Source organism: Entelurus aequoreus, linkage group LG05 (assembly GCF_033978785.1).
Source record: "Entelurus aequoreus isolate RoL-2023_Sb linkage group LG05, RoL_Eaeq_v1.1, whole genome shotgun sequence".
In the NCBI taxonomy this organism is placed as follows: Eukaryota; Metazoa; Chordata; class Actinopteri; order Syngnathiformes; family Syngnathidae; genus Entelurus; species Entelurus aequoreus.
In genome coordinates, this window is record NC_084735.1 from 32,639,456 (window position 1) to 32,667,290 (window position 27,835).

The 27,835-nt window shown below is 38.8% G+C and overlaps 1 protein-coding gene across 1 annotated transcript; it reads right to left on the minus strand.

Annotated features, from left to right (window-relative positions):
- On the minus strand, positions 1–27,317 carry LOC133650512 (solute carrier family 12 member 9-like). The gene is made up of 14 exons (XM_062047831.1): positions 27,029–27,317; positions 19,906–20,133; positions 19,689–19,823; positions 19,463–19,600; positions 16,748–17,050; positions 16,575–16,682; positions 16,079–16,190; positions 12,320–12,477; positions 12,169–12,251; positions 11,969–12,093; positions 6,936–7,128; positions 6,690–6,864; positions 5,892–6,038; positions 1–3,279 (listed from the first exon to the last, which is right to left on the minus strand). The coding sequence occupies exons 2-14, from the start codon at positions 20,108–20,110 to the stop codon at positions 2,441–2,443; spliced, it is 2,721 nt and encodes a 906-aa protein (XP_061903815.1). The 5' UTR covers positions 20,111–20,133; positions 27,029–27,317; the 3' UTR covers positions 1–2,440.
- Between the last annotated feature and the right edge of the window lie 518 nt (positions 27,318–27,835).

Here is a 27,835-nt window from a genome sequence, read left to right on the forward strand (position 1 = left end):
TACAACCACACAATATTTATTGTACACTGGAGCACTGACGATGCATACATGATGAATACATACAGTATATACTCACTGACCACAACACCTGTACACCTGTGATACTTTGTATAAGCTACAATACAAGAGCTGTATCAAACATAAACATATAATAATGCTTCACTTTGAGTGACAGTCAGCAAATAATAAAAAAAAAAATTCTGATGTGTTTCTAACATTTGTGGGTGTTATTGGCTGCATGAGGGGGAGATTAAAGGCAGTGTTTGTAATTATCGTGTTTGATTTAGTAAGATAAGTGCCAGTGTACGTAATAATGACCTGGGAGGATACATTTGCTAAATTAGTGACAAATATCAGTTATGCATGTTCATACAGTAATGACATTTTTTGAGACATGCAAGCACATGAGAGACGAGCAAAGCCAAATCATGTTTGGCGCTTTTTGTGTTTTGTCCAGTTTCTGTTTCTGTTGAGGTGACATTCAGCGTTAAACACATGGAAAACTAAATATTTGCTACATTGTAGTAACTGGAGTTTTACACTTGATCTAATTTGATCGACCGCAGATCCAGCATAGATTTTTGTGCCGCCCAACGCAAGCATGCAAACAAACAAACACATTTCTTAATTCTTGTGTGAATACTGAAAATGTTTCCCCTTATTTGAGTTTTTGAAAGATCCTGCAACAAAAAAAAAGTAGCAAGAATTAAAACAGATATTGTACTTTCATACAATTAAAAAAAAACATCCCAGATAATATGACTATAAATATGGACGTTTCTATAGAACAAATGTGTTTTTTCAACACATTAATTAGGGATGTCCCGATACGACTTTTTCACTTCTGATTCGATACCGATATTGCCGATATCGGTTGGCCGATACTGATATTAATCTGATACTATACCAGCAAGAATCCTATACATACTTTTGTTATTTTGTAGTGTGGAACATTAGAAAAGGTATGATCAAGTGAAATTACTCAGAAAACAATAGTATGTATAAAAACACCTTATGACAGATTTATGCTTTTGAAATGTGGAGTGGTAATTTGTGTTTTGGCACACCTAGTGGTTACGAAATTTCATAAATTAAGTGACGCAGTATATTGAATGATACTGACACGCATGTTATTGGGTACTTTCTAATGCACTTCTGCCTTGGAGACATTGTAAGTGTAAGTACCGTAATTTCCGGACTATAAGCCGCTACTTTTTCCCCTTGTTCTGGTCCCTGCGGCTTATACAAGGGTGCGGCTTATTTACGGCCTGTTCTTCTCCGACACCGACGAAGAGGATTTCGGTGGTTTTAGTACGCAGGAGGAAGACGATGACACAATGATTAAAGACTGACTTTTCATATACCGGTAGGCTGGTTATTTTGATAACAGGCGAGCACTTTGTATTACTTTGCACCGTTGTATTATTTGTACTCTGCACGAATGCTGTTCGCCATGTCAAAGATGTGAAAGTTTGATTGAATGATTGAAAGATTTATTGTTTATAAATGGGACGCTTTGCGTTCCCAAACAGTCATCTCTGTCCCGACAATCCCCTCCGTGGTAGCAGGAACCCCTATATACTACGGTAATTACACATCAAAACCCTGCGGCTTATAGTCGGGTGCGGCTTATATATGGGGCAATCTGTATTTTCCCCTAAATTTAGCTGGTGCGGCTTATAGTCAGGTGCGGCTTATAGTCCGGAAATTACGGTAATATACAACTATAATATTTCATACTTATTTATATTGACAAACATTGACAATTAAGGACATGTACTGCACACGTCAAGCTTGTGTGCTTAGCTGTTGTGTAGCTGCAAGCTCCTAGTAGCCTATCGCCTACCATGTTTACCTCTTGTAAATGACATCACTAAAATACAAGAAAAGACCAATCCTGTGTGCCTTTCGGAGGACATTTAGATGTTAACTGGCTGTCCAGCTTTGCACAAGTAAACACACTGCAGGAGTGCTTGTAGATCCAAGCTGATATCCTCCGATACGTTTTTTTTATTAGTTTTTTTGCTGACTAATATCAATATTGAATCGGGACATCCCTAACAATAATCATAAGTGCCACAATCTCAGCAGTCCAAGTGCATGAAAACAAACAGTACAGGAACATATCCTACTACAATAGTATTATAGGTGTGTATATATATTTATTGTACACTGACTGTAACAGAGTTTAGAATGTAGTACCGTACACAAACCAGACAGATCATTAGGTACACCTGCACCATGTAATTGGATCGAATACAAGAGATGTTTCAACGCTAATACAGTAATGCTCAGTTTGTACAATAACAAAAATACTGTCAAACCAATTACCTCATAAAATGTACCTAATAAAGCGAACCCTTGTATCCACTTTATGTAACCAGTGCTTGTATAAGAAGATTTAAATAAGCATTTAGGGAAGCGTTCTAAGCGCTCATGCTTACAGATCCGTGTATGTTACCGGTGTGACGCCATGGATGAAGAGCGTTGGCCCTAAAGTGTTGGTCACAGCTTCCAGGTGAGCCAAGTACCCCTGCGATTGGCTGTAGTGAGCAGGAGGTCGCGGTAGATACAGGAAGCGGACAGCAGCCTGAGAACTGTGCTCCAATAACATGCAGTTCACCGCGGACAAGAAGAGCTCCGAGAGGGTGTGGCTTTGCTCCTCAGCGTCCTTCGTTGGCTGAGTGTAGTGCTGCACCACCGAGTCCCACGGCACGATCTTAATGGACGCCCGGATTCTGAGCTTCCTCAGTAACTCTCGAAACGTCTCTTCGTTCACCACCCAGCCCTGGTCGCTGGACTCCGTCTCCACATTCAGGAAGATCCTCATCCTGGCATGGCGCCACTTGCTGGACATGTTGAGCACACACGCCATCTGCAGCAAGAACAGGCTGCACACGTCCTGATAATCTCCACAGCCCGGCTGCAGCAGATTGAGAGGCCACACGTCAATGGTCCGCTCCGACCCGTCCACTTTGCTCTGCTTCCCCTCGCCTTCTAAGTGGAAGAAATAACGTCCCAGGCACACGTTCTTGTTCATTTTGATGGCGTCCGAAATGATCCCGACGTACTCTTCGGGCGAGAGCCAGCGTGGGCTCTCAACATGTCGGACCGGAGGGAAATGAGCTTGTAATGAAGGCAGGTCAACCCCAAAATTATACTCGCCCTCTGTGCCTTGTCCCAGTGACGTGCCACAGAAGGCTGTATCTTGAAGGAAGAAGTCCTCGGGGGTGCAGTTGTCATAGAAACCCAAAATCAGGGTGTTGGGCTTCATGCCACCTTGAACACAAACATTAAGATGTCACCAGAGAAAATGCATATTTCACCTTTTCCATCCATATAATGGATAGGGTCTTTTTTTAACTTAACTGCAGAGAGTATAAGGCATCTTATATATTATTCTTTATATTAATGCTAAAAAAATTTGGACACTATTTGGATGTGCATGTGAAGTCCATACATTTAGCTAACCACGTTAAACCCAGATTCCGAACTAACAAAGGTCTTAACTCATTCTCTTTCTATGCCACATCAATATGGAATGCACTCCCAACAGGTGTAAAAGAAAGGGCATTTTATCCTCCTTCAAAACCGCACTAAAAGAACACCTCCAGGCAACTACAACCCTAAACTAACACCCTCCCTTCCACATAATACCTTTCGGACTATAAATAATCAAATGTAAACAATCAAATGTAGACACTTTTTCTTACACTTTTTCTTATACTTTCTGATCTCTCTCTATGTCCACTACTTGCTATATACTGTATATCCTACCAAGTCAGTCCTACACTGTTTCAATATCCATTTCTCTGATGATGCAATTGTTGATGCGGATTGTTGTCTGAAGTGTTGATACCAACCAAACCTACCCCCTCCCCCCCCCCCCCCCCCTCCATATCCCACACCCCGGATTGTAAATAATGTAAATAATTCAATGTATATACTCTGATGAGTATCTTGTGTGATGACTGTATTATGATGTTAGTATATATTTGATAGTATATATCTGTATCATGAATCAATTTAAGTGGACCCCGACTTAAACAAGTTGAAAAACTTATTCGGGTGTTACCATTTAGTGGTCAATTGTACGGAATATGTACTTCACTGTGCAACCTACTAATAAAAGTTTCAATCAATCAAAGCTTTACAGATGTCATGTCTTCTAACCATGGAAAATGGTGGCATTGGTCATAATATAGTACATTGGTTGTAACTGGTATTTCGCAGATCTTTCCCTGGTAGAGATGTAACTTTCGTAAATGAGTCTTTTAGCGTCTCTTTTAAGGGAACAATTAGAACCGTAAAAAGATTGACAAACCTTTAAACACTGAATCATCAAACCTTCAATATTTAACTGAAGTAGGTTTGTCCCGATACCAATATTTTGGTACCTGTACCAAAATGTATTTTGATACTTTTCAAAATATAGGGAAGCACAAAAAACTGTCATATTGGCTTCATTTTAACACAAAATCTTATGATACATTAAACATGTTTTCTATTGCACTGAAAAAACAATTGTAGAAGACTAAAATAAAAATTAAAAGGCCACATTGTTTTTTATTATTGCAATTTACAATTGTATATATTACATGTAGTCTGTCATAATCTAGGATTAGGTTAGAATAGAATAGAACGTTTTGTTGACATTGTATTAAATGCTTCATGATTTATGGTTGCCACTCTTGGTCTGGCTTTAAGAGAATTACAATCATTAGTAAATACTAAAAGCAATACGGCTAAAATTACACAGATAAGACATGTAGCAGATAAAACACATTGTTAAAGATGAAACACAAATTGTAGGAATTTGTTACAAAATTCACTTGCATTACTTTACGCTATGTGGGCGGTTTGACTGTGCTACTAATTGGCATCGTGCGAACCAGCTGTGTGCGCGTCTACGTATGTGCACAACATGGGAGCTGAGTGACTATATCACATGTCGATCTGATGGCTTGTTATTTAATTGTTTAGCTAAGTTTGAAGCAAAGATTGTAATACGTTATGCCACCTTTGGCGAGGCATGTTTGAAATACGGACGCGCCGTGCTGCATGCCAACGTGTTTAATGCGTCATCTTTGTTGATAGTTTTGAAGCCCAAATATCTACATATTGCGCTTCACACACCATCTTTATTAACCGGTAATATGCTGTTTTTTTGCCATTCTTCCTTTCCACACCTTTCTTGTATGTACTCTCGGCTGTAAGTGCGTGCTGACACACTTAACATTATACGCCTCAGCTCTATACCTCAGCATGCGGATGAAAAAAAGTACTGGTATTTTTCAAAGGCAGTATAGTATAGTTTTTAATTCATTAGTAACGCGGAACTTTATTAGGACCGGTATACCCAACAACCCTTTGGGTTGCTGCTTGTCATTAAAGGGTCACTGTAAGCAGTGCAGCAAAACCATTTAAGAACCAGTGGCATAGTTCATTACAGTCATAAGTGGCATTTCAATACATGACTAGAAAAGGAAAGCATCTACAGCAGTGGTTCGCAAAGTGTTTACACCAAGTAACACCTCAGCAAACACTTGGCTCTCAATTACCACTATAATGACCAACATTAAAATACAGTAGCGTTGTAGGCCTAGGTATTCATTACAAACAATGCAGATGTTTTATTCAACAAGTATATTTAATATTTTGGCCACTGTAACATTACACAGTTTGAATAGTAACACTATGTTTGAATATAGGGAAATAAAACACTTTCCTTGAATCAAGTGATTCTTTGGCGTACCACTACCTGAAGCCCGCGTACTACAAGTGGTACACGTACTACAGTTTGAGAAGCACTGATCGGCAGTATTCAAAGTGCAGCGTATTTATTTCAAGCGGTTGATGCACTAAAGCAGAGGACACACATCTGTGCTTACCGAGACCTGTGATGCGCAGAAGATGTTGCGTTCCCTGTCTGACAGAAGGAGAGAGCGTCAGGTCTACGAAGGCCTTCACCCCGAGCTTGTCGACTAAACTCAACCAAAAGCTGTACTGTTGCTGCACAGGGTCTGACGGAAAAGAATCTTGAAAACAGAAAAAAATATCAACTGAATTATTCACGTTATTGTATGTTACTTGCAACATTCTTTCTTGAAGACATCTAAGGACACTTTCCATTCTATGCAGAGGTCTTAATCACTCCAAAATGCCACTAGGGAGCAATAGCATTGAGAGTGAAATGTTATTTGTGATTACTAATGAAATCAGTACCTCCACAAAAAAATATTTTTTGCCGTGTTAAAAAATGTATAATGTAAATATTGATTTATGAAACAAAAAAAATGCATTTATGTAAGATTTGGCAAAATACATCTACAGTATTTCTTGTTCTCATCTACTTTCAATTATATAATTCATCACAAGACAAGTTTGCTTGAGGGCAGGTCAAAGAGTGAGTAAAATAGTGTAATTCGATTTTAGTACAGTATTATGTTCATACTGGAGGCACTTTGCTCTGGCGAGTACATCTACAGTCCGGCTTACTTATAAATAACAGGAAGTGAAATAACTGTAGCCAGCCATAAAAAACAATGCAAACATATGACACCAATCAGTAATATGACCCTTTTGTCTGCATAGAGTTCGCTTGCATGTGTGTTTATTGTGTGTGTGGTAAGAGGAAAAGATACGAAACAGTTAATACTGTTAGCTGCAGACCATAGACACACAATTACCTAGATCCCCGAGCTGCACGTGGCCCAACACATATAGTCCTCCCTTTTTCAGCTGGTTGACAAAGAGGATAAGCTGGCAGGAAGATCGCGGATTGGCGACCATTAACAGCACCTGTGGCCTCCAGAACTTCACATGGTCCTTCCTCACATCCAGCATCAGCAGATACTTGCGCACCTATAGCCGATGGTAGAGCATGAGAGCTGTAAGGCAGATACATGGTAGACGATGGGTCCCTTCCTAGATACCTGATGGAAGATGAGAGCCTGGCTGATGTAGCCCCAGCTGCTGGTGGGAGAACGGAAGTGGAGGAAGAGCAGCAGCAACAACAGGAGCACGATGCTACCCGATGAGTACACAGGGTTTATGACGAACATCATGACTAAACAACTCAGGATCCCCAGCAGACACGTGTGCCAAGAGAAGAACCGAAAGGTCGGCCTGTAAAACACAGAAATATAAACAGAATGTCTGTGTGAAGATAAACACGACTGTTACTGCCCTGTGAAATAAACCACGAAAAGAGTGTTGGTGAAGTGCAAAGCTCTTATTAGGATACGCTTAAAGAGAATAATATGCGGCTATTCTTTCAGCGGCCTGTGACTACCCAGGTCTAGTCAGACTTAAAATGGCATCAAATCCATGTTTCCTAGGAGGTTTTTTTCAGGTCTGTTGTTGTCACAGAAGTCACCACAGAAACCAGGACTGGCCATTAGGCCTAAAAATAAAATCTCCAAATTTGTAACCAAAAAATTGTTTTCCAATTTATGTCTCTACTTTTTAAACAAAACCATCAAATATAAATGACAGATAGTTCAAAACAAATTTAGATTTTTATTAGGGATATCCGATAATGGCTTCTTTGCCGATATCCGATATTCCGATATTGTCCAACTCATAATTACCGATTCCGATATCAACCGATACCGATATATACAGTCGTGGAATTAACACATTATTATGCCTAATTTTGTTGTGATGCCCCGCTGGATGCATTCAACAATGTAACTTTACCATGAATTGATTAACGTGGACCCCAACTTAAACAAGTTGAAAAACTTATTCGGGTGTTACCATTTAGTGGTCAATTGTACAGAATATGTACTGTACTGTGCAATCTACTAATACAAGTTTCAATCAATCAATCAAAAACAAGGTTTTCCAAAATAAGAGAACAACTTCAACTCCAGTTATGGAAAAAAGTGTCAACATGGCACTGCCATATTTATTATTGAAGTCACAAAGTGCATTACTTTTTGTAACATGCCTCAAAACAGCTTGGAATTTGGGACATGCTCTCCCTGAGATAATCCTGATACCCATTACAACTATGGGAAATACTATACTTTGACTTTCACAAAGTGCATTATTTTTAATTGTTTTTTAAACATGCCTCAAAACAACAGCTACAAAAAAATGAAGGCACGCAGCTTCAGTCCAGAGTACTAGAGCATACTTGGAGATCGGGAGATGGGGGGGGTTTGAGGTGTGGGGGTTGGGGGGCGGTCTTTGGTGGAAGAGTTAGTGCTGCAAGGGGTTCTGGGTATTTGTTCTGTTGTGTTTATGTTGTGTTACGGTGAGGATGTTCTCCCGAAATGTGTTTGTCATTCTTGTTTGGTGTGGGTTCACAGTGTGGCGCATATTTGTAAGAGTTGTTTATACGGCAAACCCTCAGTGTGACCTGAATGGCTGTTGATCAAGTATGCCTTGCATTCACTTGCGTGTGTGAAAATCTGCAGATGTTATGTGATTGGGCCGGCACATAAAGGCAGTGCCTTTAAGGTTTATTGGCGCTCTGTAAGTCTCCCTACGTTCGTGTACACAGCAGCGTTTTAAAAAGTCATACATTTTACTTTTTGAAACCGATACCAATAATTACCGATATTACATTTTAAAGCATTTATTGGCCGATAATATCGGCAGTCCGATATTAATCGGACACCCTTAATTTGTATTGATCCAAAACTAGTAGTTTTTGGATCAATAGCACAATTTACAGGGATTCATGGCATAAACATTCACTGCATCTTACTGTTAGCAAAAAGCTTTTTGGACGCAGTCTTCAGTGCACATGTTCCATTGATCAATTTGCATGTGCTATTGAGATGTCAAAGGTAACAAGATAGTCACGTGTTAACTATAAGTTCCTTGAACAGCACACATTTTTTTAACGGCCGATAAACACACACACTGTACATACTTTTTGACCCTTGGACCGTTCCGTAGCAGGGGAAAATTTGCTGCGTTCACTAGTTACTGATGAGCCACAAGTGGGAAAATAGCGATCAGAAATGCAAAAGAGTACATTATGGAATTGTCAGGTCCAAAACCATGACAAGCTGTTCTCCCGACAAGAAAATACTATTTCTCCATGAGCTGTCTTCACTGGTGAACATGCCTGCTGCACGTGTCATTCAGAGAGGTGGGTGGAGCTTCACTTACGTGTTTAAATAACAGTTAAGGTGTTTTAATAACATAAGAAGTAGATTGTTACTGTGACTGCTTTAGTAAGGTGTCATTAAAGCGCAACAGAAATGAAATACGGTAGGTAGGAAGTCGAAAGGGGATTTTTTTTTATTGCAAAGAGTCAGTTCCGTTGTCAAAACATGCCAAGACACCTTTTCAAACCAATCACACTATTCCATCTTAAAAATAAAAGTGTTACACTTTACATTAACTACATTTTAACTACATTAACAAAATAAAAGTGTCATACAATACGGTCATGCTTTGTCGAAGATGTTTTGTAATGTTTGTAATCAGTTGAGAAATAGGGGAGGGATTTTTTCCGGCTGGCTGAAATATTGTGTAAATTATTTTATAGCATGTTCTGGTTAATACTCCTCAGTTACAGAATGTTTAAGAGGCTGCATTTTACATTTTATTAATAAATAGAGAAGGTTAAGACATTGTTATGCAGTCATATGCAGACCATTAACTTGTACAACATGTAATGTACAGAATATTAGAAGCATTTATTCAGGTATAAATATCGCAGATGACATTACCAAATATCTTTGACAAAGTATGATCGTAACAATCCACATTTTGTGTTAACAGTGTTGGGACTAACGCGTTACAAAGTAACGCGTTACTGTAACGCCGTTACTTTCGGCGGTAAATAATAATCTAACGCGTTATTTTTTATATTCAGTAACTCAGTTACCGTTACTACATGATGCGTTATTTTACGTTGTTTTTTATGTAATATCGGCTAGAAACTGAGAAGATCTGAGTGTGTTTTATTGGAGCTCTGCAGAAGAGGCGACCGGATAAGAGGTGCGCGCCGTGTACGTGTGTATGTGTGTGTGTGGGAGGGGACGTGTCTGTGTTTACATCATGGCGGAGCCAGAAGTCGAATGGAGATATTCTCACTACTTTTCTTTTGTCGGACACAAAGAAAAGAACATTTTAGTTAAATGTAAGTTATGTCTTGGATCAAAGATCCTATCCTAGCAATTCAAATCTTCTGAAACAGCTACAAAAGCAACATGCTTCGACGAAGCTAGTAAAGAGAAACACACTTCACCTCCACCTCCAACAACAGCTGGATTTTAACGCGGCACTGCGCACTGAAGGTACACACTCTTGTCAATTCTCTTATACACTCTTTCATTCTAGACTTCTGGAGTGTTTGATTATCACATCACTCTAAATGTATAGACTATAAAGTTCACAAACATAAAGAGGGATGCTAGTGGGCCAGGCCAATCTTTCCTTATCTCTAAACTAAAACTGGGGAAATGCGTAGAGTGTTCTGGGCTTCAGACATGATTTTGTTTCAGAATTTCTTGAGAGAAAAAAACGCCTGGTTAGGCTTTGTGTATGTAGTGTGTGCCTTCTTTGGTTTACAGCTATGTTTTTATTATGCTTTGTTACTTATGTATGTTATGTTGCAGCTATTTAAAATAGTTTTGTCAATTTGTTCTGGCCTGAAACAAATTGGCCCTTTGAAACATATCTTTGTCTTTGTGTGTTCTATGTAGACGACATTGCTTAGCAGAGTTCAGTGATGCAAATGCATGTCAAGTTGATCAACAGATTGTATTATTCTCCAGTGCAATAACAGTACTGAAATGAAGGCTAAAAGGGCATTAAAGGGGGCCTTAAAAATATATATATATATAAGTAACTAAATAGTTACTTTCACAGTAACGCATTACTTTTTGGTGTAAGTAACTGAGTTAGCAACTGAGATACTTTTGAAATAAAGTAACTAGTAACTGTAACTAGTTACTGGTTTTCAGTAACCAACCCAACACTGCTTATTAATGTGTTAATGTGTTATTAAACTGGAATCTAAACATAGTTTAGCTCCTCTCCTCTGAATGCAAGTGCTTCTACAGCAGGAATGAATACAAATTCTGTATTCCTACAAAATAAAAAATCAGGCAAGACACTGCAAGTATTTTTTTTATTGTCAATATAAGTGTGTTTATGTCCTTTCTGTGTTGAGCAGTTTTAAAAGCATAATGTTTATAAACATTTCATTAAAGCAAAATAATTATCTAGTCATGGTATTAAAAAGTAAACTATACCTGTCTAGGGTTCACTTATTAATAATGAAAAAAAATATCTATCTGTGATTCCTTTTTAGTTAACTATGAATGAAATGCGAGTAATCATGATCAAATATTTCAACCATTTGACAGCGCTAATTTTAATACACGCAGACCTTTAGTAGATCAGGCCATGTGTTTTTAGTGATTTGCAGAGCAACCACTTTAGTGACTGTTCCCATCGTGCTTCTTTCTTATTATACATGGTATATTGTGTAAATGACTTCACCACAGTAAGCTGCTTTCCGCGGGAGCTTGTTTGTTTGTTTGGCCTTGTTCCCCTCGGAATCATTTGCATTTCCCCCACTCAGATGAATGCTTCTATTTTAGATGTTGAAATAGATTTGTTGTGCTGCTGCCATTTTAAACAAACGTTGCAGGATGCAGTCACTTGTACCATGTCTGTTGCCACAAATTCAAGCCACTGACTACAATACTCTTTTCTTTGGAACAAGCGTCTCACCATCGTTCGCGTTACAGTAGCCATGTTTTAAAATGTGTTTGAATCTCCACCCCAAAAAAATAAGGGGGAGAGCGGAAGCTACGGAAGCTCCTGGGGGAAAAAGAATGATTGAGCAAGAGGAAAAAACATAGATTTTTTTTTTTTTAATCGTTTGCCACAAAAAACTTTCATCCATAAAATGAATTTATCGCCAAAGCCTAAGAGAAACCTCAACTGACTGACCTTTTAGTCCCCGTCATCCACTTTGTTTTCTGATTACCTGAAATTTGGCGCTGAAGCCCACTCAAGGGCCAAACAAGCCAAGTCAAGCGCGGCGTAGGCAAGCAAGTAGAAAACAGTCACCAAGCTGGCAACAGCATTGAGTTGACCAGCAAACACCACACACTGTAACACAACACACAACGCAAGTTATCATGCTGTATGAGTACTAGTATAATACGCCAAGGGGGACCTGCTCACCTGTGCCAGCCCCCACGTGTAAAGCACAGCCATCCATGGGTTCCCTGAGCTGGTTGTGATGGTGGCAGGGGCTAATGGCAAACCTGAGCGAAAGGAAACAGCTTAGTAGACCTGGGACAAAGACAGCAGTCATGGAAAGTTAACGTTCTACCAAAGAGTTTATCCACAGCGAGGGCGTGCAGGATACGGGATGCTCCGATCATGGAGCACATTGCGGCGAAGAGGGCGCCACAGTATATCCCTATGGTCACAAATGGCGGCCAAATGTTTATTCTTTGGAGGAAGCCATAATCTTGAATCAGCAGAGTCCTAGAGAGAAAAAAAAACTGGTAATGCTTTTAATTTAATTGACTGTAAAATATATTGCATTTAGAGTTGCTCTTCGGAGATTGGCCTTCATCAATTTTGACCAATGTAGGTCAAAATGTTAAAGAACTGTAAAGGACCCAATTCCCGACTACGCAAAGCAGCTAAATCATTGTGTTTTTATCCACTTGCATCTAGAAGACATAGGGCTAATCTACTAACATCCAAATAAGAAGTGCTAAATAGAGTGTACAAACTTATTTATAAAATAGTAAATTGTGTGTACTATTAGTGGGCGTGTTGTGGGCCATCTGCTAGGACTGTGTGTACAATTAATAACGAGTGCAAATGTGGTGCAGACAGCCCTGTTTAAATGAGGACTCTGTGTGTATACCAACTGTCACCATGGAGACAACTAATTTCGCCCCACATTTATGGCATCATCGTCATCATATAATATGGCCACTTTTCTCTAGGCTATCCTAAAGGGTGATCAAGACAACAGAACCTATTTTCAGCTCGCTGAAGGTGCGCTTTGGGAGGCGCAGCGGTGTTGTAATTGTACGTCTGGAATGATCCAGTTGCAAGAAAATGCATATTGCAAAAACTTTTTCATGTTGGGAAAACAAACAACATGAAAAAAAGGCAGCACACACCAAAAATAATACGTTAAATTTGTTTTAATTAGCTCCTTAAGTCATCCAACAGCTGTAAAATTACAAATTGCCATTCCTGAATAGAGAACATGTCTAGTGTTTTTACTTCTGACAGTCCAGACAAAATATTCTCAATCGCCTGTCCTTGCAGCATGATCGCCTCCTTTCTCACAGCCATTTATATGTAACTGTTCCAGTTTGCACCAACATTTCAGATGTTCTAAATAAAAACGCAAAAACAGAGACCGCAAACCGTTTTAGATTTGATAAATCCTTTCACAAATGATAAATAATTATATGTGTATCTCCTTCTCCTGGTATTGTGGGCGGTCTGATAATCAGCATATATTCTGCATGTACATGAAGACATACACACTAAATGGATTGCACTCTATATTTTGCTTACTGCAGTCCTTCTCAAAAATGTTCTGTTACGCACCCCCTAGGAAGAGGAAATTATTTTGCGCCCCCCTACTCTCCACCGTGACTTTGAATAGTATAATTTGTCTATAAAAAGTGTTATAACTATATCTCTGCAAAACATTGTAAGCTTATTTACATTAAAGGACAAAACACACCGGCCTTTCCTTGTCTCTCACCGTGGTTACAGTGAAGCCAAGTGCTACATACGCTTCATCATATTCTGATACGGCAAAAAAAGCATGTTTCCCCAGGTCACACGCGCCCCCCCTGGCATCGCACCGCGCCCCCCTAAGGGGGTCCGCCACACTATTTGAGAAGGACTGGCTTAGTGCTTAGTGGGTGCTATCAAGTTTGTACTTGTTTTAATACATGCAAACATATAGCAGTTCAGGCCCATAATGTACAGCAGAGTAGATTATTACTAGGGAAGTAATGGTTTCAAAATGTCACAGTACGATATTATCACGGTATTAAGGCTACGGTACGATATTATTGCGGTATGTGTCCAAAAAAAAAACTTGGTAAAAATGCCATAGTATGTAAAATGAAGTGTCAGGAATGTTTAGGATAAACACACTTACTGTAATTAAACACAAACATAATGTTAAAATGTTCTAATTTATATTTTTTACTAAAAACAAGTATTTCTAAGTGCCTATATTTGTGCAGGCACATCTAATGTTTCAAGCAAATATTAAAAATAACAACTTATAGTTGATGTCATTAAAGTAACAATGTAAACATGCAGTGTAACAAGTGTAAAACAATAATGTATATATAGTTTAGTGTCTTTCAACCAAGCAGTGTCCTCCACAGTAGACATGTATATAGGAGTCTGGAAAATGTTGTTTCTCAGAAAAGTAAACTAACAATTACATTTTTATTAATGTAAATACCTCACAAACTGATGTTTGTCTTCGCTGGATTAAAATATTTTTTCTGAGTGACGGTTATGAGGCGGCGACTTGTGCAGCCCTGCTTTCTGCCCGAGTGCAGCTGGAACAGCCTTCAGCCCCCCCGCAACATCGCGACAGACAAGCGGCAGAAAAAAAGATGGTTGGATTGAAGATGTATCAAGTAGCTTTTTAGTTACCTCGTATTTCCAACGTTGAACATTTGGGTGATTTCCCGCTGTGCTGTGCGACCAGACCTGCTGGCTCTCTGTTGCCTTGGAACCGCTCTAAACGAAAGTGGTGCGCTTCGCTTTGCAGAACGCAGACTTTCTTACCCCTGCCAAAGAGGTTATGTTTTGGCCTGGGCTTGTTTGTTAGCAACATAACTCAACCAGTTATGGACAGATTTCTTGTCACGGCGCATGCGCAGTCCCGTATGCCTTCTGCTGAGAGCACAACCGGCGCCTCTGCTGCAGCCGCGCCGGGACACGCCTCTGCTCGCTCGGCCCGCATCGCGCCCACGCGCCGGCAATCTGCAATCAGCGCACCTTGGACTAATCAAGACAAGCAGCCTAAAGACCAGCAGACCCGAAGATCCAGTGCCGGAATGTAGTTCAGTCTTTGTAGTAAGCATCCCGTCTCTGGCTCCCCTCTCCCGTACTTGCTCTCTCTCTGTGCTTTCCCAGTTCCCGCGTCTTATGTCCTTTGTGTTTCCCGCAGTGCTTTCCTTGCCTCCCGTGATCGAGCTGTGTGCCTCGACTTCTTTTTGGATTCCGGACTGCCTCCCTCGATCCTCGACCCCTGCTTGGACACGGACCTGTTGACGCCTCGCTATACCCCCCCCAACAACCTGCCAGTCTCACTGACGTTCGAGCCTGCCTTTCCCCTCCAGGACTTCCGCCTCTCGCTCAACATAACACTCAGCAAGTAATTCCCACACATAGTCTCACACACACACACTCTTGGAATTTAGTCACACTCCATTCTCGAGTTTATTATATTACTATTTATTATATACACATACATACATATATATATATATATATATATATATATATATATATATATATATATATATATATATATATATATATATATATATATATATATATATATATATATATATATATACTGTATATTGTCATTATATATATAATAAAACATAGAGCTACTACACCCCATTGTGGTCTGTGCCGTCTATTTCCCCCGTACATAAGATTTATGGTTCAAAAAAACTATTCATTTTTATCTACGACGAGTATGAACACACTTCACTTCCTGCTTACAGCGTTAAACGCGGCCACCTTGCCAACCACGCGCTGCGCAAAGGATTCTGGGAGAAGTAGTTTATTTAAAACGCCAAAAAAAAAAACTATACTCACCAAGTTTTCGTTTGGTACGTCACACGTCACGGTATTATTGAGAAGACATTGAAACTAAAATACTGCAGTCTTAATAATACCGCTACATCCTTAATTGTTAGCTATATATATTTTTGGGACCAATTAAGTGAAATTGGATAATTTCCCACAGTGCATCTGATGATTTCTCAGGACACACTGATGTGCCGCGGCAGAGTGGATGGGAATGACTGATCTACAACATTTAATAGGCATTGCCATAGTTCCCCACCTTTCACAGGTGGCGCTGACCAGGAGGAAGAAGAGAACGTAGACAATGAATGTGTAAATGACGGCCACGATGGTACCTTTGGGGATGGATATGCTTGGAGTTTCCAGGTCTCCTTCAGAGAGAAGAGCAAACATCTCATTAGAACAAATTCTTTAATTTCACCTCACAAGACTTGAAACTACAGCAAGGAAGGGATTCATATGGCCCCATTCCTGGGTGGATCTTGCGTGAGAGGAAGAGGGGGGGTTAATCATTTTGAAATACAGTTTGCTGAAAATTATGGAAAGGGACACTCAACATATCAATTGCTGCTGTGGTCAAAGTTGGAATTGCCACAAAACAACTTTTAAGACATGCAACACTCTACTGCCATGTGGCGGTTAAAGTGGATAGTGCACTACCAAATTTGTCACGTTTCATGTATCAGGTCAATTTTGACGAATGGGGCCATATGAATACCCTTGACACAATCCATTGTAATGTAACAAGCTATAACCTGACATGTTGGCTCCAGCCATAATTCCAGTGCAGCTGGTGAACATGACGGCGAACACGGTGGCAAAGGACATTACAGTGTGGGTGCTGTAGTCCAACGAGTAACCAGCTAAAGGTTGGAAAAGTGATGTTAAATAAGAAGTAATAAATGTCAGCGTACAGCCAAACACTTACGGCCCAGGTTGTTCTTCAGCGTTGTTAGGTTAAAGCCGGTGTAGCTGGCGTTATAACGCTGGGTCTGGTTGCCAGGACCCAAGTGAGTGAGGACAAAATCTAGAGGTTTGACGGCCAAAGAGCTGATAAAGACGGACAACAGCGACACGGTGACCAGCAGCAGGATGGCGAAGGCGGTGCGGGAGTAGATGTGGGCGCCCACCAGACACACCAGAAGACACAAGAGGAGGACCACAGAGGAGTAGAGCACGATGTACCAGTAACCTTGAGGGAGCACGCGCACACCCTCGGACACGGATGTTTCTGAAAGCAAACAGACAAGACATTAAAGTGTGCCAAAAATGAGGCATTGAAAAATAAAAGGTTGTTATGTTGTTTGGTTGCTAAATCTTGGAGGCATAATACAATTCTGTACTTGGCAACCACCAGAAAATTTTGCAATTGACTTAAGACAGCAAAGTTTGTTGTACAAAAACCCTATTTACTGTAAATAATTCATTACTGTATATACCTACAACACAGACTAGGGTTTGGCAATATAGATGATATATTAATGATGTCAATTTGGCTGGCGATAGGGCATTTGATTCTATCGCCATATCGTGATAATGCAAGTTGATGACACATTCTAACTGTGTCCAGCAAATTTGACAGAGACAAGCGTACAAACGCGTCCTCAACACACTGAAGGATTCTCACTAATGTCCCTCCTGCTTTTAAGTCACTAATCTTCGCCTCCATGGCGCCAAATAAACTATGTTTCTTACTGGAGGACGAGTAATAGATAAACATGCTAAGCTGCACACTGCAGGAGGATACGGTAACCGCTAAGCTAGAGCTCTTGAATGCAAACAAAGGTAGGCGGATCAAATATGTTTTGTTGTCAAAAGATCTTTTGTCATTTTTGTTATCGGTTATAAACTCAAGAAATAAGTCCCTGGATGCAGGACAAAAATGATTTCAGTCAGAGCCAATAGTAAGAAATAATTAAAATATTTAGTTGACATTGTTACACCCCTACCCAGTGCTTTTGTCTAATTATTGTCATCAAAAATGGAATCATTCATTGATCTTGAAAATGTGAAATATCAGTATACCCAAAAGTGTAGTATGGTGCAAAAACAATTGTAAAGTATCCAAACAACTAAGGAATAGTGCTTATTACATTTGAACAAAAGTGTAGATGGATCTGTGTTACAGCAGAGAGTAAGCAGTTATTATCAGTAAATTAGCAAGTACATTAAGAACAGTTATCAATCAATAACTGTAAATGACGCAACAGCCAAATTAGGAGCGTTTTTACCCCATTTTAAAATGGTTCCATTATCATTCATATGCCAAATAACATATCGTGATATATATTGTTACGGCTGCAATATACTGTATACATTAGGGAGGGAATTCATATGGCCCCATTCGTGTGGGGATATCGCATGAGAGAAAGGTGGGGGGTTACTCGTGAGTGCACCGTCAACCTTGCTGCTGCTCGAGCCGGCTTCGGCAGCCCCGGCAAGCTGGCTGTAACCCGCAAGCTATTATCCTGCCACATCAAACCTCCAGGGGCCAGATGCGGCCCCAAACACGGACAACCACTCCAAGGCTTCTGGGTTAATATACATTTTGCAATGCAGTATACTGAAAATTATGGAAAGCGCCACTCTATATAGCAAACAACCCTGTGGTCAAAGTTGGAATTGCCACAAAACACGTTTTAAGATATTCAACACTCTACTGCCGTCTGAAGTAGATAGTGCACCCCCAAATCGGTCACGTTTCATGTGTCATGTGCGACAAATGGGCCCATATGAATCCCCTTACAAATGTATTGTAATATAGATTTTAGAACATATTGCTCATCCCTAACACCGACTAACGGAGTGAGGTTCTCTACGCTGGGAAAATTAGTGAGTCAATACTTGTGTGTTTGAACCTTCGGAGGGGGTTTTCTAAGCAACATGACGCTCACCCTGCAAGAATCCTTAGCCCAGAGGTAATTTATTTTTAAAACTTGAGGTTTTAAATGTGAATAACTGTAGCTCATAACTTAAGGGCGGTATAGCTCGGTTGGTAGAGTGGTCGTGCCAGCAACTTAAGGGTTCCAGGTTCGATCCCCGCTTCCGCCATCCTAGTCACTGCCGTTGTGTCCTTGAGCAAGACACTTTACCCACCTGCTCCCAGTGCCACCCACACTGGTTTAAATGTAACTTAGATATTGGGTTTCACTATGTAAAGCACTTTGAGTCACTAGAGAAAAGCGCTAAATAAATATAATTAACTTCACTTCACAAGTTGTACTCCGCCTTGTGTTTTGTTTTTGTGAAAAGGGTACTGTACTTGAGAACTGTTCAAATAATAAATGTTTTTAATCAGCTTATTAACACTTTTGGATTTGGATTAACCATGATTAATAGTCACAAGTTATTACTCGCTTCCATAATTTAAATAACTTTAAAAAAAGCCCAATATTTGGACACAAATGCAATGATATTGTCAGAATGTCATCCAGTAACATTTTTTTAATGTTTTATTTGAATGCATGTCATTTATTTGTTCAAAACTAGGTAACGGTTTTAACTTAAGTCGAGTCTGGGTGTAGTCCTCGCTCATCTTTGCACTGACGTATGCGTTGAACTGATCACTGACCTTATAGCAACCTGTGCCATATTTCAAGTAATCGTCCACGGTTAAGGTCGGTTACACATCAAATAAACTTACCAGCATCCACGCCAAAGACGTCAAGTATAGCCTCCACAAGACCAAGAACATATTCTCCACACGCAAACACTTTGGCCAAGAAGAACATCAAACCAATACTTCCTCCAAACTCAGGTCCCAGGGATCGACTGATCATGTCTGTTGAATAGTCAAGGTTTTTTTTCACGTACTGTAAGACTAGAAAAATGCATATACTCCACATTAGTGAAGGCACTGGTTAAGATACAGTAGGCACCACCGCCTTGTATGGCTCCGTTGGTGGAAATGGCACAGATAGACAAGATGGTGAGCGTTATGATGGTGTAGGCTACAACCACCATCAGAAGACCTTCCAGGAGACCAGCGTGGCCAACAACAAACCCTGCAAAATGAGATCATGCCAGCGTAAGTTCATTTACATAAACACTGAACCGTTATTGTACCTTTAAATGTGCATCACTCACCTGTTCTCAGGAACAGTACGATACTGAACATGGAGAGGATGGTCGGCACCATCACCCCGAAAAAGGTGTTGAGCTTCCGAGGCTCTTTGCTGGGTGGGCCAGAGCTGGAGTCGGGGGACGTGTCCCGTACGGCGCCGCATGTTGCTGCTGCCACCGTCAGACCACAAATCCCTGAAGTAACGAGGGGCGTGCGTTCGTTGGACATGACTGCTGCTTCCTTAGTTTGCCCTGTGAAACAGATATCTACTTTGAAACATCTGCCACATATCCTAAATGAGGATTTACTGTCTTCCAATTTTGGTGCAAGTTGCAGGTCAGGGTCCCCGATCTCACAAAAACATTTGAGGTCAAATCACTTTCAATTTGGTACTTTCATGGACATGTTAACTTTAGATGGTTATAAGCAAAAAGTTAGTATAGTGCAATTTTAGAAAAATTAAACAGTAAAATGATGACATATAACTTTAGTAGGGATGTAACAATATGAAAATGTCATATCACAGTTATCATGATCATTACAGTATTGTGCTAAAAAGTACTTAGACACACAAACACTAAAATATTTTGACTAAACAATTATTTTTTATTAACTAAAATAAATACACACTGTTAGAAAAAACACTATTTGGCATGTTTTGTGTTTCTAATGCATCACTGATAGTGTTTTAGTCTTAGTATTTAATCTGTTTCAATGGCTAAGCTTTTATTGTTTTAAACATTGGTTTTAAAAATTCTGCCTGTACGAAAATATCAATATTCAGTTACATATTTAGCAGTGTTTTTCATGAATTTTGTCATTCTTCCAATCAAATTAGTATTATTTTGTTTTTTTACTTAAAGGTGCTCTTTGCAATTTCCTCACAGTAACATTTTTATGTTATATATAACAAGAACACCACTGGCAACCTTTTGATACCAGTAGAGGTTTAACAGAACACATTTGTTTGACAATTCCCTGTATTTTTCACAATTACAGAGTTTATGTATTTAAGATTTTTATTAACCCGAAAAAAATTATTGGTGTTTACCGAGGTCACTCACCTGGTCTCAACAACAAGTATGCGCAGGGAGTGTGAGCACACATATAAATGCAGTCCAAAAGAAGCAAGGAACAATTTGCAGACATGTTGTTGTTATGATAGAATATACAGCTAACACCAGCTCTCTAAATTGCTATTATTATTTAACAACACCTAAAGCTAATGTGCGTGCATGTGTTACGTACGTATGTATTTATGTCATTACGTACGAGAAGCTGTGAGAGGGCGGGATACACTGTGTAAAATACATTGGAAAGTTGCCGCCCTCTAGGCATCTGTGTATATGCAAACAGCCTCTTTAACTAACTAAACGTTGTTTATATTTAAAGTACATTTTGAGTTATGTTATTTGAAATACACAACTTTTTAAATTTCAGAAGACACATTAGGTATATTTGCAAAAAGTATCGGTATCGGATCGGTATAGCCGATACCAGCCTGAATTTCACTAGGTATCGTATCAGAAAGAAAATCAGTGGTATCGTACATCACTACTAGCCTCAAAGAAAGATGTCCACAAACTACAGTTAAATCTAAACTTTAAAATGAATACATATGAATAAGTTATTATAGTGATCGGTATTGCCCAGAAAAAAACAATTATTTATTGTTGATTTCCTTTAAATGTAATCGAATACACATTTCTTGAGGCCAAAGGGTTTATATTTTGTTTATTTTATTTTATGTAGAAAAAAAAGCTCAAAACAGTATGGCTGGTTATTAGACAAAAACAATTGTAGTCAGGTTTAGTTCCTAAAACAGTCGCATAACAACTACAGTACACACTACATGCAATGAAGTTATTATTGTCCAAGCCAAGAAGAAGAAGAAGAAGAAGAAGAAGAAGAAGAAGAAGAAGAAGAAGAAGAAGAAGAAGAAGAAGAAGAAGAAGAAGAAGAAGAAGAAGAAGAAGAAGAAGAAGAAGAAGAAGAAGCACTTCATTATGAGGAGCCATTATGGACATTATTCAGAATTAGTAGTATGAGTGAGAGGTAATTCTGAATAATGTCCCTGACGGCTCCCCATACTTTATTGTCATTGCACAAACACAAGGAAATTTCATGTGCCAAGCACTCACATGTTCTTGAAAATGCTAATCAACATCCTCACCGTAGCAATGTGTTACGAAACACTGTGAGACTAATTTATTATTGTAAAAGGGTCATCTGAGCATAGTGAAATGCAGCAAATCTAATTGGCAAAATCATAAACAGCCTGACAGAGCAGTCAACTGATGCTAACACATAGCCTGATGCATCACGTTACTTTTGACGGCTGACAATTTCCATGTTCTACCTATTTTTTCTTTTTGCATAGAGCGCAGCAAAGTTCAAAGGATGACACAGTACAGTAGCAGGAAGGCCCAGCATGTGATGTTTGCCCGCACTCTACGTTTAATGAAAGCTGCTCACACCTCTGTTTAGTATTTGGAGCCAGCTGACTCACACTTGCTTGTCTGACTTGACACACACTTCAAACTAAAAAAAAAACACAGTACTTTTTCCTTCATATTTTTACTGACTGGAAATGTCCTCAAAACTCGTTATCTTCTTCCTGTTGCTAAAACAGCAAGAGGAACAACATGGTGTGAATGCAAGCGGCCTAATTTCTTCAATAACGAAACTGCCTCTCTGCTAACTTAGTCTTTGTTCAAACAGTAACTGCTCATTTGGTGCATAAGCATTGTTTCCCTTGCAAATTCTCAACAGGATGAACTGACAATATGGAAAATAATATTACTATTGCAGATCATTAAGCAAAAGTCCCACCTGGTGATAACAAAAACTGAAACAATAACCTCTTGTTGTGTGGGATTGTTAGACATATTTTTTTAAATACACAACAGCCGTTGTGTTCTTCACACAGACATCCATCATCAATGGCACTTACTGTACACCCTCCAATTTGACATTAAACTCCAGTATAAAACTTATCAAAATAAAGCATGGTCATAAACACAGAACTAGAACGGCATCATATTATGTGTTTTAATGAAACTCTGGTTATGATTTATTTGTTTCAGAAAGGTAACAAACCACATCAAAGAACATCATATGGTTACATTTGCACAATTCAACATATCTGAAAAGATGTAGGCAGAAGAAAAAAACGTTATTGAATCCTACCCCTTCTTGTCTTTTACTGATAATTATTAAAGTTAAAGTTAAAGTACCAATAATTGTCACACACACACTAGGTGTGGTGAAATGTATCCTGTGCATTTGACCCATTCCCTTGTTCACCCCCTGGGAGGTGAGGGGAGCAGTGAGCAGCAGCGGTGGCCGCTCCCGGGAATAATTTTTTGGTGATTTAACCCCCAATTCCAACCCTTGATTTATATATAATAATTATTAAATATATATATATATGAATTATTCCCACAGTACATGTTACAAGTTTACCTTAAGTTCACTCAGTGTGTGAAAGAAAGGAAGAAAGTGTCACATTTCAATAAGTAAAACCGTAAAAAAAAACATTCTGTGTAAATATACATACTAGAAAAACTTAAACTATAGTGCAAACTACAACCACAATTCCTGACATATTAATTGTTATTTGTTCATTGTACATTTTCTGTCAGTTTTTAATCCTTTATTGATTGATTGATTGAAACTTTTATTAGTAGATTAGACAGTACAGTACATATTCCGTACAATTGACCACTAAATGGTAACACCCGAAAAAGTTTTTCAACTTGTTTAAGTCGGGGTCCACGTAAATCAATACATTTCTTCCCTTGCTATCCACAATCTCTATACACTCCATTATCACATTATTTCAATCTCATATTCTTTTCTTTCCGTATCAGAAAATGATCAAACACGAACAGAGGAAAGACTCAGCCAAGGGACTGCGCTTCTTCCATGTTGAATTGTGCAAGTGTAAACATGTGATGTTCTTTCACATGTTTTAGATATTTTCGAACTAAGCGTTATTTTTGTAGTAGCCTAAGGGTGGTAAAAAGGCCATGTATTTACCCCACAGGGAAAGTGTATGTTTTGGTCATTTAATTTTCTTTTCATTAATGGAAATGGAAAACGAAAAAACGACCGGTTTATTTGAATTTCACTTTTAAAAAACAAAAAAACAAAAGTTGTTCTTTTTTGGTTTTGAAGAGCTATAACTACATATAAAAAAAACAGTTTGATTTTCATTGTATATTTCATGTAACACACATTTACATGCCTAGTAAAGAGATACAGAAAAACAGACCAAAACAAATGTTTTTTTTCATATTCTGATACTGTAAGTTTTTCTTTTCAAAATAAAAGCAGGGATACTACATAGTACCTGTGTGTTTGGCTAATATTATTTGGAGCCCTACACAAAAACTATTTTAAACATGGTAAAACAAGGACTGACATCTTCAGAAATCTCTACGCACATGTCACATGAAAGTGGAGGCTGAAAATGATTTGATCAAGCACTGTATCAAGGGTCTACGACATTTAGTATCAAAACATTTTGCGGCCTCTTCCACTGAAGAAAAATAGTATAGAGCAGTAAAACGTAACACAGCTAATAAAGGTTATAATAGTTTTCATCTTTTTTTTTTTTTTTACAGGAAAACCATCTCTCTATGTGAAATTAAACCTCTCCCTTTTCTATTTTCTTTTTTGGCAAGTCTTTGGGGTTAGCTTACCCAAGGGGTTGCATATTCGAGAAGCTGAAGTGAACACACAGGCTTCTATTCTCTTTTACTATTCTTGCTCCTTAAAACTCAGCCTGTGTGAATTCATGGTCTCACAGACTGTTGGAAAATATGGAACTCTTTATAAAATTGCAATGCATAAACCAAATCTGAGGGAGTCACAACAAGGAGGCAGAAGAGCCACATGTGGCTCCAGGGCCACGGGTTGCAGACCCCTGGACTATACCAGTGGTCCCCAACCACCGAGCCGCGGACCGATGTTTTTTGTTGTTTTTTTTAAATTAAATCAACATAAAAAACACAATATTTACATTATATATCAATATAGATCAATACATTCTGCAGGGATACAGTCCGTAAGCACACATGATTGTATTTCTTTATGAAAAAAAAAAAATATTGTGTGGGACACATTTTCAAGCGTTGACCGGTCCCCAGCTACAAAAAAGTTGGGGACCACTGGACTATACAATACAGCAATGTATAACAGTATCACAGGCCACGCCGCGGTCCTGTCTTTTGAAATTACTACTTGTGGCTCCGGTGTCGGAATATGAAAAAAAAGTCAGTTTTGATCTGTTTTTCAGTTTGCTTGTAGAAATGAGTACCATTGTGATTTTCCAGCTTTTATTTTGAAAATAATATTAGTTTTGAAACATTAGTTTTGGTCTGTTTTCCCGTTTCTATTTCCTGGGGATTTTTGTTCATATAAAATACAAATTGAAAATCAAACCATTTTTAGAAATAGTTATTGCTCTTTAATTGGCACCAAAAAAAGAATGCAAGTTATTTTATTTTATTTATTGCATTTTAAAATGAAACTCAAATAAACCAATTGTTTTTGTTTTTCAATTTCCATTGATGAAAAGAAAATTGAATGACCAAAAATATACACTGATCCATAGTTGTGCAGGTTGTGGCAAAGTTGTTTATGTTGCAGTCACACCGGTTGGCCAATTGGAAAATGCAAGAAAAAAATGCTCAATTTAAATCTGATTAATATTTAATATTCCTTTTCTGCGTTGTTGCTCGTACTAAAAATAAAGGCTGTCGTCCATTCCAGATGTTGCTGCATGCTAGGGATGGGCGATACCACACTTTTAGGATTCGATACGATGCCGATACTTTTTCATCGATACCATACTGATACCAATAATTTCTTATTGGCAATTTTTTGTCAGTCAAAAATATTATTACCATTGTTATTATTTAATACAAATCACAAGACAAATACAGACCATTTATACCACATTTACTATGGTCAATATATAATAAAAGTACAATTAAAATAAATAACATAAATATGAAAAATAAATTAAATATTATATATAATAATAACTATATATTATATATAATAATAATTAAATATTAGGGCTTTCCAATTAACAGTCAAATCCAAATTGCAAGAAGCTGCAGTTATTTTTTAAAGTTTGTGATATAATTAGCAATTAATGAAATATGAAATAGGCTAATGTTTTCGAAATGTACGAAATCATGTTACAGATTAAAACCAAAATCACATTCAATCATATATTCAAGATTTTCTTGGAAAAAAATAAAACTGTAATGCAAAGATGAAGAATCTCCAAATTGTATCTCTTTCTTATCTTGTTTTAAATACTCAAGCAATTTTCAACTAACAGTAAATTCCCCTGTGTGGAAATTATTTGAATTTAGGATAATCATTTAAACAAAAATATTCAGTAAACATTACTAAAAAAAAAAAAAACAATGCCTGTTTTAAGTGAACAATTGGACAACACTGGATATGCCTGGCTGCATCGCTGTCGGCTGGCTGTGTGTGTGTTGCACGTTGACGACGCTCATTCGCTGTCTCCTGTCACGTGACTGGGCCAGCTCTATACTCTGCCAGGTACAGGGGTGTCCCAGCACATAGTAAGTTAAGTAAGTAATCAAAAACATCTGAAAGTGATGCTTGCACCCCCTACACGCCGTTTTTTGGTTTATATCGATACTTTTTTCAGAAAAGTGATGCCAAATGAGTAGCGTGTGAGTATCGATATATCGATACCACAGGATCGATACGCACATCCCTACTGCATGCTGCCAGTAACCATCTTAAGCGGCCATCTGATGGTCTCTGTGTCCATTTGGAGTACAGTTACGTTTCAACATAAATCTTCAGTCACGCCAAATAACGCTAAAAAAAAAAAGAAAAAGGATTGAACTCACTAAAATATAAAACGAGAAAACAGCTCATCTGCTAGTGTTATGTTTTGTAGCAAGTAAGCGAGAGCAGCCACCCGACCTGCCTCGCCGGCGGCACACACGGTGAAGATAAAGCAACGCACCTTCGAAAATGAAACTCAAAACAATAAATGTACAAATCTGAATGAACGTATATCTAGACTCTTGCAGACAAGTGACGTTTTTTATCAAGCTAAACCACAACATGGACTCGTTAACTCACCACTGCCGCTCGTTGACAAACTCTATAGCCCCCCACTTCCTGCTTCTGGTCAACTCCGTAGTTGTGTTTAATATGTCCGCTTTTACGTCCACGGTACTCGGTGGTGATGGCCGCCGCTGCTTCGGCTGTCCCAGGCCGGTGGTCGGCGCCGAGTAGTTCCCGGTGCCGATAGCTGTGGCCAGAGGAAGATGACCAATGACAACAAGGCGGCATGGCACGCCTCGTTCAGCGGTTATTTGCTCTGAAGTGTCATGGGAAAGCGGAAAAACCACCATGTGACTCTTAAAAAGGGCGGGGCAAACATACACAATAATAGCCGCGCCCCTTCTTCTTCCTCTTCTTCTCTCTCCTTTTCTTATTTGTCTTTATGTAATCATTTGTTTACACATTTACTTTGCTTACATTTGTGCCTTATATTTTGTATTCCAACACAAGTGTTCATATTATGTTTGTAGAGTTGAACTGCTTAATGTTTTGGACTTGCAATGTGGTTTTTACGCACCATGAGGCGCTGTTGCTCGACAACAGAGCTTTACAAAGATAGATAGATGTATGGACGAATAATAATAATAATAACACTTTTATTCATTCCACAATTGGGAAATGATATGGTTGCAGTGCAGGTTTTTACATACAGTAACAGAAATAAAACGTAATGAAGTGGTCTCCTGCTGGTGCCTAGATCGAGTCAGGATCAAACATGGTGAGGCTGCATTTCAGTTTTATGCTCATAAAATATGAAATAGTCTTCCAGAAGATGTGAGACAGGCCTCAAATCCAGGCTGAAAAACGTTTATTTAATTGTGC